The sequence below is a fragment of the Rhipicephalus sanguineus genome, chromosome 1 (assembly GCF_013339695.2).
Source record: "Rhipicephalus sanguineus isolate Rsan-2018 chromosome 1, BIME_Rsan_1.4, whole genome shotgun sequence".
NCBI classification, from domain to species: domain Eukaryota; kingdom Metazoa; phylum Arthropoda; class Arachnida; order Ixodida; family Ixodidae; genus Rhipicephalus; species Rhipicephalus sanguineus.
In genome coordinates, this window is record NC_051176.1 from 301,469,575 (window position 1) to 301,481,780 (window position 12,206).

The following is a 12,206-nucleotide window of genomic DNA, read 5'->3' on the forward strand; positions in this document are numbered from 1 at the left end:
AAACCCTTCGGCGTCTGATTTTTCGGAATTTTGCCCAAATTACAGGTCCAAAACGGCATTAATTGAAGCCACCACCGCTGCCACGTCGGTCTTCTCGCAGGCTCGAAGCAGCGCTTTCGTGAGTCGATCAGTTTGCGGCCGTAGCGTATTCAAAAAGTCAGCTTTGCTGCAATGCCAATGCGCTATGGGGTGAAGTATACCGAGAATTCGAAGGGGCCACTGTCACAGCGCAGTGCGGCGATGCCTTTATGGATAAGCACCAGATAAGCACGGATAAGTGCTAGGGCGCATGCATGATTACTGTTTATTGCATGTGTTGCATCTATCTTGCTTAATTTGTGATGCAGCTTGATCTTGATATCCATTTCGATTGTCCTAGGATATTTTTGTAAGCCTTTGCAAAGTTGATTCGTCATCCTACTTCATGTGCAACTTGGAGGGCTTCAAATTTCTGGCTGACATGATCCAGCATGTCCCACTGCCATTGCGGGCACGATATGTATTCTGCTGCTCACCCATCAATCAGAAAATGCCATTTGTGTGCAGCATGTTCCTCAAGGTAAATACTTTTTATAGCCCTATGTCCTTCTTTGACCTAGTAGTGAGTGCATATTAGTTTAGCTGGTCAGAAAGCTTTTATTTGGAACCATTTAATTGCCTGAGCCCTTAGGACTGTTTGTATTTAAAATCAGGATGTACAGAACAAGTGGTTTTGTGTCATTGCAAAGCTTTCTGCTGTTTCAATTGAACTACAGTCGAACCTTGTTAATTCATATCATCAGATAATTTGAAGTGGTACATTAACTGCTGGCAAAGTGACATATTAGAATGGGGAAAAACTCTCCTGAATTCGAACCTGATACACATGCCACAGTTAATTTGAACAAGACTGTGTGATCCCAAGCCAAACGAGAAAGTTCAACGTGCCACTAGCCACCACAACTTCGCAAACCTGTAACCATGTGCTCTTTCTGCATACGCTGGAAGGTGCCATGTTAGAGGTAGCTGGCAAACATCGTGCGCCTGTTGGGTCACAGTAACTTTCCTTCTACCATGGGCGCGAATGCGGCCCCTCTTCCTAAACTTCGTCTACTGCACTTATTGGTAGATATCGTTGACGGACAGAACCACAGAGGCGAGAGTGACATTATCCTCAGAAACGTAATGTTGCCATTCGATTCCATTGCACCAACAGTTGCAGGCTGGAAAGAACTAAGCACATGCAGCATGCTTGCATGACCACCAGGACGAAAATGACAGCGCAAGGAGACCGCAGGAAGCATGAACATGTCCTCCCCAACAAGCATGTCCATGCCACCACAACAGCAGCAACCAAAGCTGATCTCGAAGGCCTTATTTTTGCTATCTGTATAGTGTAGTAGCCGCCGTGTTGCAAATACAGATCTCGGGGTCCATGCTTTTGCTGGCAGGAATCGAAAACACGTCATAGGTGACATTCTGTGGCTAATCCTATAATCAGGCCAAACCGTGCTGTGTCAAAAGCCCGCCTTTCACCACTTCTTCAATGTGGCTGCTCTCCATGGCCACTCAGGCCACCTCAGAGTTTGGGACATATCATACAGGAGCAGTTGTGATGTAACAGCAGGGTTCTCAGGTGCATTGGATCTAATGAGAACTGTATCAGGACTTGCTGAAATAGAGTTAGCTTAGGGAAAGCGTAGCACCTGGGAACGTAACAGGCACTACTACATAGCAGTGTTCCACTGTATTGTGCACTGTGCCGCTAATTAAAGGACCGCCACTAGTTCAAACTATCTCCTCGAACTTCGAATTAACGAGGTTCGACTTACCATATGTGGCACCTAAAAGTGCTGAATTTTGCCTTGCGTACGTCAAAAACTCTCATACAGTTTGCAATATAAGAGCACAAAATCTTTTAGTCATGTTAAATGTACCAACTGCTTTTAGTATGTTGAATTTCTAGACTACTGCAAGACTAATCTCTTGTCAAGCAGGTATAAATGTGTAAGCACTCAGAAACTACCAGGTTATGTACTAAACATCACTGAGGAGAACAAGGCAGATTAGAATGTGCATTAGAAATTTGCATTGCCATAGTTATCATTTACCAATGCTCTGACATCAATTATTACTTAAAACCATGCTGCTTGCCCTTGGAGCACATGTTGAACTTGGTACATTGGTTGCATGAACCAGCTGATACTGTTTTCATTACCCTGCTGTGGAAGTGTAATATTGAAGAAAGAAAAAAAAATGTGGTAAAACAGGCACTTGCCTTTTGATTGGTTACAGTTTGCACGGCAGTACAGCCGCAATGAACAGCTAACATGTCAATGGTTGGGACGCAACATTAATTGGCCCTTGGCTATCCCTAAGTCCATCATGGACTTGGTTCACCTGGAAGCTGTTTTTGATGTGTTGGACCTTTATCTCTGGCTCAGGTGAGTGTGTGCAGCCAAAGTGCATGCCACTGTATGCTTCATCTGTACCAACATGGGGCAAGGGCCTTGCCCTTTTAAGTTCAAGCACGAATGTACACAGCTCAAGAAAGACAAGCACAGAGGCTTATTTCAGCTGTTTGTGTATTGACTCAGTTTTAAACATGTAGATGAGAGGAATAAGGACCAACAAATTTACCTTTTAAGATCAACACCCACAAACTGCATTTAATGTTTGCCGATTAGAAGAACACTAGAAGTACCATACTTACACGATTGTAAGTCGACTCGAATGTTGGTCGACCCCCCTACCCCAAATTGCATGGCGAAAGAAAAAAACCGCGTGAGCGCATTCGATAAAAAAAGTCAGTTTCGTCGCAAGGGCCAAGCAATGAATGTGATAGCAAGAAAGTGGAATGTCACACGAGGAACGACAAGCAGCTCGATACTTGCAGCGCGCCGGTGAAGCACAAAGAAGGATGCCCGAAAAGAACGCACAGGACAAGCGTAAACTAACAACTGTCACAGCTGTTACGTCTTTATGCTTGAGCAACGCGCTGCAAGTGTTGACAACGGAAAATCAGATGCTCTTAGATATTCCTTTTAGATGCGAAGTATCTGTTGCTCGGGGGTATGTAACGTGCCCTGGTCATCCGCACGCAGCGTTGTAGTCCGCACTCACACTACTCATGCGCGACTCTCCTCCTTCCCTCTCTCCAATAGCTGCGCGTTACTCTCTCCACTTCTCTACCAGCACCTGCTTGCGCTTCTGTGTTCTTGCTTCTTTTTTCTTCTGTGGTTCTTAAGGAAAGGAAAAAGGCACCTAATTTCTGTCTGCCTATAGGCGACACGGCGCAGTGCCTTGTAGGGGAGGGGGTAAGGAGGGAATAAAAGAAAAGTGCATACGCTACTCTCCTCCTCTAGTCTCCTCTCCTTCAAATGGCAGAGCGCTGCGCGCGTTCAGTCCAGCGCTTGCCTCGGTTGGCTCCTCTGAAATGCGGGCTCGACATGCCGAAATTCTCTCCTGCGCAACTCCGCGATGAGGGCCAGCGCATGTGCGTCCCCTCCCCCTCTCCTCTCCTACGCTGCCTCTCTCTCGCGCGCCTGTCGACGTTCCCCGCACGCCCTGTGAGAATTAACGGCCAGGCTAGAGGGAAGACGCAACGCGCGTAGTGTTCCTCTTCGCGTTCCACGACAAAAGGTCGGTAGCATGCCCAGTGAACGCCAACGGAACGCGATCGTGCAAGTGCTCCGGCTTCGCATCGCCTCATGGTCCCCTTTAGCGGGAGATGGTGTAATTTTTCTTGTAAACTGCGGCATGTGGAGTGACCCCTCTGCGTCTCCTGCCACACAGAGGTGTCTGACGCAAGGTGTGCCCGGTGTTCTTTTTTATTTTTCGTTCCACATCACGAGTGGGTACATAAAGGGGCCACTTTGTTGTGCGCATATCGAGCAGTTTTCAAATGGGAGGAAAATGTAGGAGCATCGCGTGATAGAAAACACGCCCAAGCTCCTCCGGGATCTGCGTACCACCAGCGGTAAATGTTGTATATAAATAGCTCGTCGTTATTTCGCCGGCGCATGCATGGTGTGTGGTTGAGTTGTCTAACGCAGTGCGCTGGGGAGTGAAGGGTTGCTGGTTCGAATCCCGGTCGGGTGCTTCGGAATTTTTTTCTTCGGCTTTATTTTTCTTTGTGCCTTTTCTATATATACATATATACATAAATACATATACATATCCGCGACATGACGACGACGGCAAGAATCCGCCGAGAGTGTCCATATAATTGTTCTCGCAATAAAAATTTATTTACGTAGTCGCTGGACTGATTACACGTTAACTGGCTCCATAGTGGGAGTCGGCGCCCTTCCTGCCACACACTTCTCTGTCCTGTCCTCGTAAAAAGTAGCGCTGGAATATTTTAAGTAGGAATGTATCACCAACTAGCCCCGTAACGTGTTTTGTAAAGTCAAGACAAAAAAAAAAAAAAAAAACTCGAATCCCGGTGTGCAAAGGTGGCTTCACTGCAGTGCTTCACAGCTCTGCGGGGAAGCTAGCTTCGCGGCAATACGCGGGGATCATTTTTAGAAAAATTTCCGCGAATCGTTCCTGAGAATGCGGGTTATACGCGAGAAAATACGGTATATGTTACAGGTAGAGCCTTAATGTAGATGTAATGTCGTAACCATGCCATAGTGTCCATGATTTCTCGTTTGTCCTGCCATAACTGCAGTTACTAGTTTGGGTTTCGCTTGTAAGTCGACCCCCCAACTTCGGATTTAAAATTTGGATAAAATGTGTCGACCTACAATCGTGTAAATACGGTACGTGTGCATGCATCATCAGCTCTAATGATGTAGGCTGTCTCTACTACAAAGCTCTCTAATTAGAGTATCAATAAATTTGGAATACTGTAACAAAGTTTAAAAGAACATTTCAGGATGGGAACACAAAGAGGAAGATAAATGCACTGGTATGAAGCTGTAGACTGCAAGTAGTGACGCATTGCAACAGCCGTGTGCTACCACTATATAGTGTGCTGCTGATCACTGGTATGATTGCGTTCTAATAATAGGGCACTGCTGCACATAAGCCAGGAAGGCAATATGGTATCTTAAATAGTTGGTAATACCTTTAAGCTTTGGATAAAAATAATGCATGCCCTAAAATCTCAAAAGCAATCAAATTTAGAAGCAGAGGAAATTAAATTAACCGTTTCGCTATTGAGTTTCTTGGCCAAAAACGTTACGAAAATAAATATTTTTTTTCCTATTTGATTCTACGTGTCTTGAAACAACCCAAAAAAACTATTCAATAGTGCCTAATTCATAAGATACAAGCAAAATATTTTTTTTTAAATATGCAGCGGATCAGCTTCATTGCACTGCATCACAGTAAGCGCCCTAACCTCTCCAGTCTTTGGTGCAGAAAATGGCTCTTTTAAATTAAAAATATAAAGCGTAGGGATAAGCAAGCCCGTGAAAACAAACCTTGGACGTGGTGGGGGTTCGTTTACATTGGCATCCACTGCCGATACATCAAAGCGTGGCATTTAGACGGGTATTGTCCGAATCAGATAATTTATAGAAAATATGCTGCTCTGTGCAGCATATTTTCGACCCCCCGACACTTGATAATGAATCAAGTGTCGGTCTGTTCGTGTCTTCGCTTCGTCCCCGTCTTCTTTGTGTCATTACAGTTTTTCCTCAAGAAAAGGTTAAATTTAGATTGTAGCTATGTAAGATAGGGCTAGAAGATTAGTGGAGAAGGGTGAAGGAATAACGTATGTTAATGCTGCAAAAAAATTCTAGGTCACAAAATGATACTTATAACCCAGCAGACACAATCTGGAAGCCTTAATAAACTACTGTCTACATCTCATTAAAAAAAGTCAGCGATCACTTCAACACGTGACATAAGGATTGGGTCATCATTTATGGTATTAACATGCAACCATACCGGACTAACCATACTGCAATGGCTCGTGCCAATAAATGAATGAATTAATTTTGTAGGTGCTTAAGTCTTCAAGTTGACTCCCAGTTCTCAGTGAGGGCACTTGATAGCCAAGGAGCACAGTGAAATGAACAATGACTATGGACAAACGTGGTGTCACGGCCTTTTCAAGCATAAACACCGTAATTCTGTGTTTGTTGATGCACTTTAATGCTTTTCTTGCATCTGACATTACATGTACTGGACTGCATGATGAGACTCCTGTACATTCCTGTAATCTTACTGTAAGAGGCAATGTATGTATGTGTAGTGAGCAACACTTTTCAAATGAATACACCGAATTGGAGCACCCTGTGTGGTATCAGATCAGCATCTGCACTTACTGTCTGTTCTTGTACATTTTTGCAGCTACCGCTTCCCAGACCTCTTTCCAGATGCTGAGGCTGTACGTGCCATGCAGCAAGAGTTAGACTCGATTATTCAAAAGGGTGTGCTCAATATCACACAACTGCTGCGTGCTGGCATGGAAAGTGCTACTGAGGAAACTGGTAATGTGAAGTTTTCTAATTCTAGATTGGCATGTTTTGAATGTGGTGTCATAAACTATACTTTCTATTTTGGCGGCACAAGTCTAATAGCTGTTTCTTTTTATTTTTACAATTGTTGACTTTAGACTGTCTCTCTGGTTATATAGGGCTTATAAAATATATACAGGGCGTTTTTTTAGGCAATACAGATTTTTAATAAAAATTCTATGACAGTAAGGCTCTTGTTGTTTTCTCACACGAACTCTACGTCGACGCGGAAACACTTTGCCCCAGCTGAAATGATACTGTTGTGACTAATTAACCGATAATGAACTTTTTAATTATTGACTTGTAGGCACTTGTTTAAATTAGAAAGTTGTAGTGCATGACAATTTATGGCATACCGAGTTTTTAGAAATCACAAAAGTTGCACGTAATTCGAGATATTCATCATTGAATTTCAAGGGTGATATCGAAACTGATCGCGCCGGCGCGCACGAAACGCGACTACGGCAGACCAGAACTACCCACGATAAGGAAGTGACGAACGTCTATATTCGGTTGTTTTGAACACCTCAAAATTTGTTAAATTTTTAATTTATGCCAAAGCGCCCAAATATTCGGAGAGGTCTACTTAGATTTCTGCTTATGCTCATTGTACAATGGGTTACCCTGTGACTGTGCCATTTCAACTAGTATGCGGCCTTGTTGGGAGTTTTGCTGGCATAGAGTACATGTCAGCAAAGGTTAAGGGTTTTGATGTCAAGTTAACCAATGTGTTATTACTAGGGGTGTGCGAATAATCGAACTTTCGAATATTTTTCGAATAGTGTTAGCGATTCGATTCGCACCGGCATTTTACTATTCGAAGTATTCAAACTTCCAGAAAATAAATATAACGGTTTAAAACAACGGAACATAATTATAACGACGATAAATCGGCGTGCAGCATGCTTGATGTTGCCTTTTGGGGCGCTGACGTGCGAAACTGCTAGCCGCTTCCACTGGTGCTCCGAGCCGTCGCTGGGCGACGAGCTTGATCGGTGGGTCCGTTGCCGATGCGCTAAATGGCCATCCGCGGTTCCGAGGATCCAGCGGGTGATGCGATTTGTTGCTTGCGACGAAGCACATTGCGGCTTCTCGCATGTCCGCAATGTCCACTAGCGCGATGTTATTGCCCTCAAAGTCGGATGCATCTCGTACATCGGCGCTCACGGAGTTAGGCCTAGCCACGACTCCGAGCAGTAAGCTCAGTCGCGGTGTATGTGGCCGCGGTGCCCGATGTTTTTAAGTTCGTCATGCACGATCGCGAGTACAAAGAGTCGTCGCGCGATGGTCTTCGTCACGAGGTCCGAAGTGCTGCCAAGCAGAACATCTAACCGCGGGTCCCACGAGTCAGTCGGTCATGGACGTGCGCCTGCGATGTTCACAGTTCGCGACGAGCGCGGCGCGCTATCGTAATCTGATTATTCAAGTTCGGCTTGCAGCTTCCAAAGTAAAGCGTAATTATACGTCGACCCGTAAATACAGAGCAAGTGCGAACGTGTCACAAAGTAGCGCGATTGTCGACAGCCATGACCTCGCTACGCGCAAGCAGTAGACGACGCTCTCCCGGAGCGAGCATCAGGGAGAAGCATGCTGGAGCAACATGGCAAACATAGCCAATCAAAGGCCTCAAAGCGAACTTTAAACATTTGTTTTTTGTACGCGTGTTTCTCAATGGAGGGCCTTGCTGAAGCTGGAAATTTGAAAACTGATAAATGCTGTTCCCGAAAAGCCCAAAATGGCGGTGCCCGGTTGCGCCATTGCGGAGCTATAATGTTTTTAAAATGTAATTTAGAATAAGCTTAGAAATCCTCTGCAACTATTTTTTCTGTAATTTCGCGTCGAAGCACAGGCGTGTGCAGTGTTCCCCATTAGCAGGGCATGGGGGCAAAGCATCATCGCAGCCACTACCCCCCCCCCTTCTGTTGGTTGGGTCCAAAGTACAACATGCTTCACAATGGATAAAAAAAATGAAGCTATGATGTGCTCCTCACAATGGCCTGCGTTTGGTCCCCGGCATTTCTGAAGTAGGGATTGGAAGTAAACAGTTTTTGGAATGCAACATCAGGGGCCTTCGGCTGCCATTATTGTCAAAAGCCTGTGTGGCCATAGGTAAACATATGGAGCAGGCTTTGTGCCCCCCTTTTACGTGAATGGGGAGGGGGGGGCCACCCCCCTTTGTGCACACGCTTATGCTTCGAAGTATTAGAAAAATATTAGAAAATTATCAATTCGATTTGCACTCAAACTTTATTATTCGAATTCGCTTCACACCCAAAATTTTGCTATTCGCACAGCTCTAGTTATTATTTTTCGACTTACTTATTGCTTTTTGACTTTTCTATACAGTGTCCAATCCTTGTTAGTAATGTTGATGTCAGGGGGCAGGCACTTGGTAGTGCCAAAAAGCTTTCAATAATTGAACAGGAAAAAAAGTGTGGTGTCCAAATAATTGGTAACAGTGAAAACAAGTTGCATGAGGAGCGTAGATCTGTACTTTATTAATGACTTGTTAAGGTCATGGGAAGTACTTAACAAATCTTGCTTCTGTTGAGCCATGTTTTTATAGTTTATGCCTATTTATATGCCTATTTACATTGAAAATTATAGTGATAAGTGAAATTATGATGCTTTCAGATCATGATGAGGGGCCCCTTTCAGCCCGTGCACCCAAACTACAGGGGAAGCTTGCTGACCGTCTGCTCGCTCAAGGCTTACTCACTAAAGAGCAACTTTTAGAACTCCAGCGGGAGTGGCAACATGGCAGCTCGAGGGATCGCCGGAACAAGAAGCCAAAATAGCATGACGTAGACAAATGTAGTTTATATAATGCCCCGAGTTTACAGCAGATGTCTGTATTCAACATGAAACAATGTCTGTGGGGTTTTCTGCATAAATGTGGGGGCTGCCGAAGATTCCATCCAAGGTATAGATGAATAGGAAGCCTAACAAGAACACCGCTATATGTACCAGCAGAACTGTACTTAGCCGGAAGAGGGGAGGATGTGGCTCAAGCTCTGTTATACTGAATGCTCCTGCCACATATGTGGGTGGCAGATTGTGTGTCACCAGATCACCAGATGCCACCTGACTTTCCACTAGGACACCATTGCTTATGCACACCGTAATATTCTATACAAGCCTTGGCCGACTTTTAAAGAAACTTGTGTGTAAGTTGTTTTTTTTTCACCAGGAACAGTTACATTCCTCACACAAGCTTTTCTGCTCACTAGGCCACACTTTGGCTGGCACAGTACTAGCACACATTATGCCGAAGGTAGCTCAACCTGCACCTACCCGGTACTTGGATGTGAGCGCAAAGAGACAAGGACGAAGGGAAGAAGACACACACACTGGCGCTACTGATCCTTGTCTCTTCGCGCTCACATCCAAGAACCATGACAGACCAACAAGCCCGCATCGCTACCCTACCCGGTACATTTGCTGTGCTGCCACTGCCACTTGCATCTTGGCATGGCAGGGAGCTATGGTCAAGCATTCACCTTTCCTTATGATGTTAGTCTTCCCTGTACAGTTCATTTGTCAGTCGCGATGTTGCAAGACAGATTCACCACTTAGGAATAGCACTGTGTTATGATGTTGCTACATCGTGTTAGCACTTGTTATCTGTGGAATTACTGGGACTCCTGTTACTTGCAGATTGAGTGCAACTCACTTCTCAGTGCTAGTGCTTCAGTGCAGGTAAAATTCCACATGAAATTGTCAGTTAGATGCATCAGCCCACATGGACTGCCAGTACAGTCATGTATCAGTGTTCGTGCCTTTAAGAGCGCCTCTTCCCCTTTTGATGAGTGCATCAGATGGAGCATGGTGGAATGTTCGGTATTGCAGTGTAAAGTGCATATGCTACAGAACAGATGTGACCATTCTGATACTTATGTGTAAAAAGCAGTCTCGTGTAAAAAAAAAGGAAGCCAAATTATTCTGGGTCATCTTAGTTCTGGAGGCTCAAACTAAGAATTTTCCTGTTTATTGTTACAATGATGGCAAGCTGCTATTTACTAATGCTATGACTATTGCTAGCTGCTCTTACAGAAACCTCCCATCAATTTTATCAGAGTATGTAAGACCATTCTTGCTATCTTTTTTTTCTGTTTTAGTGTATTGTGTGCAGTGCTGTGTGGAAATCTGCAATGTGTAGGTAGTTTCACAAAATGGAAGGATTGCCATCAACTTGAGCATAACACAAAGCTGTAAACATGGCTAGCTTGTCCTTGATGTTGTCAGTTAACTTTACCTCACTTTTAAATTTGTTAGCTTTTTAGATATCTCAGATAATGGAGTAAAAGCGTCCGAAAGGCTTTGGCCTTATGTTCAATTCCCAAACCAGGGTGAATTTTCCAACTGTGTGTATGCGTGTAGTGGACGGGCACACATTTTAAAATGCATATACCTGATACTTGATGGTACCCTTCTCCCTCTTTCTTCCTTTTCATCCCTTAATCCTTTTCCCCCAGGGTAAAGTAGCTAACTGGACATGTGTCTTGACCTCTCTACTTTTCCTCATCTTAGTAGACTTTAGCGCAAAAAACAGGGACAAAGAAAGGACCACACGAACACAGGTTTTTCCCTCCTCAACTGTCAAGCTTTCCAACTGAATATTGTGTTTCCTTTGTAGCTTTGTGCTTCTTTCGGGTGGATGACTTTTTAATTTCAGGGCTGCTGCAGCTACATGTACATTTTGTTTAGAATGCGAATTCTTACTGACCTATTTTTAAGGGGGCTATCTGAAATAAAGTTAGGGCAAACAAATGCCTTTAGCACAGTCTTGTGCTAAAGTGCTTTGCATGTCTGTGATGTTTCTTGTTGTGTGTGCGTATTAATTAATGACGGCTGATGTTTTGCACTGGCCTAGTTTGGGTACAAGGTACCTAGACAAAATATGAAACCCTACAATGCGAGGGCTGCGCAGCGGCACACTATTCTGCAGATAGTTGTACCCTTGTCATATAGGAACATTTTAATGTTAATTACTTTGAATGGATGCACTTCAGTGTCGGTATTTATTCGTAATTTGTCAGACGGAAAGGCTTAATGACATTTGCTGCAGAAGGCATTTGCCGGTAAAGTGCCGTTGCCCAAAATTACAGTAAATTTGGCGGCACCGTTTCACAAATGGACGGTTGCGGAAAAAGACAAGCTTAACGCCCTCATACGCAAGACGTACAAATTTGCGTTGGGACTTGCGCCCGGAGTCAGCACCAGCAAACTCCTAGAACTAGCCTTGCATAACACGCTCGAGGAACTCGTGGAGGCGCTGCAAATGTCCCAGCTCGAGCGCCTATCCACGACCCGCCGGGGCCGACACGTGCTCGAAAAACTCGGCATCACATACCACACGATAGCACAACATCAAGGTCAAAATTCGAAGAATCGTACGCGATAGTGCGCTGCAGTTTTGACTGAACGAGTGGCGCCGCCCGCGGCGCGGCGCGCTGCTAATCAGGCGCAGCTGTGAGCGGGTGCGTACGGGCGGAACCATAGCAGCTCGAAAGGACCAAGCTAATTAGCAGTCAAACAGGAGTGTTAACTATGCTATTGCTGCGTGCATGGCTGTCGCATCAGCTACAGAATTACTGTCTGTAAGCTGCCAAAAATCAAATTATATGAATATAGAAGGCTCACGAGAACGAGCGATGACAGCGTCGGATGAAGGCGGTGTGAAGTGCGAGATAAACAGACGTTCTTCATTTTTTAATGCTTTCCTTGCTATTACTGCGCATATTTGCTCGTCGT

General features: G+C 44.7%; 1 protein-coding gene across 1 annotated transcript in view; it reads left to right on the top strand.

Annotated features, from left to right (window-relative positions):
- The window catches only part of LOC119379379 (ATP-dependent RNA helicase SUV3 homolog, mitochondrial), a 38,084-nt gene extending 28,752 nt beyond the window's left edge, over nt 1–9,332 (top strand). Inside the window, exons 11-14 of the mRNA XM_037648694.2 lie at nt 380–559; nt 2,275–2,423; nt 6,286–6,425; nt 9,087–9,332. Coding sequence (XP_037504622.1) covers nt 380–559; nt 2,275–2,423; nt 6,286–6,425; nt 9,087–9,250 — 633 coding nt within the window. The 3' untranslated portion in view covers nt 9,251–9,332. The remainder of the gene's footprint in view (nt 1–379; nt 560–2,274; nt 2,424–6,285; nt 6,426–9,086) is intronic.
- Nucleotides 9,333–12,206: the final 2,874 nt, after the last annotated feature.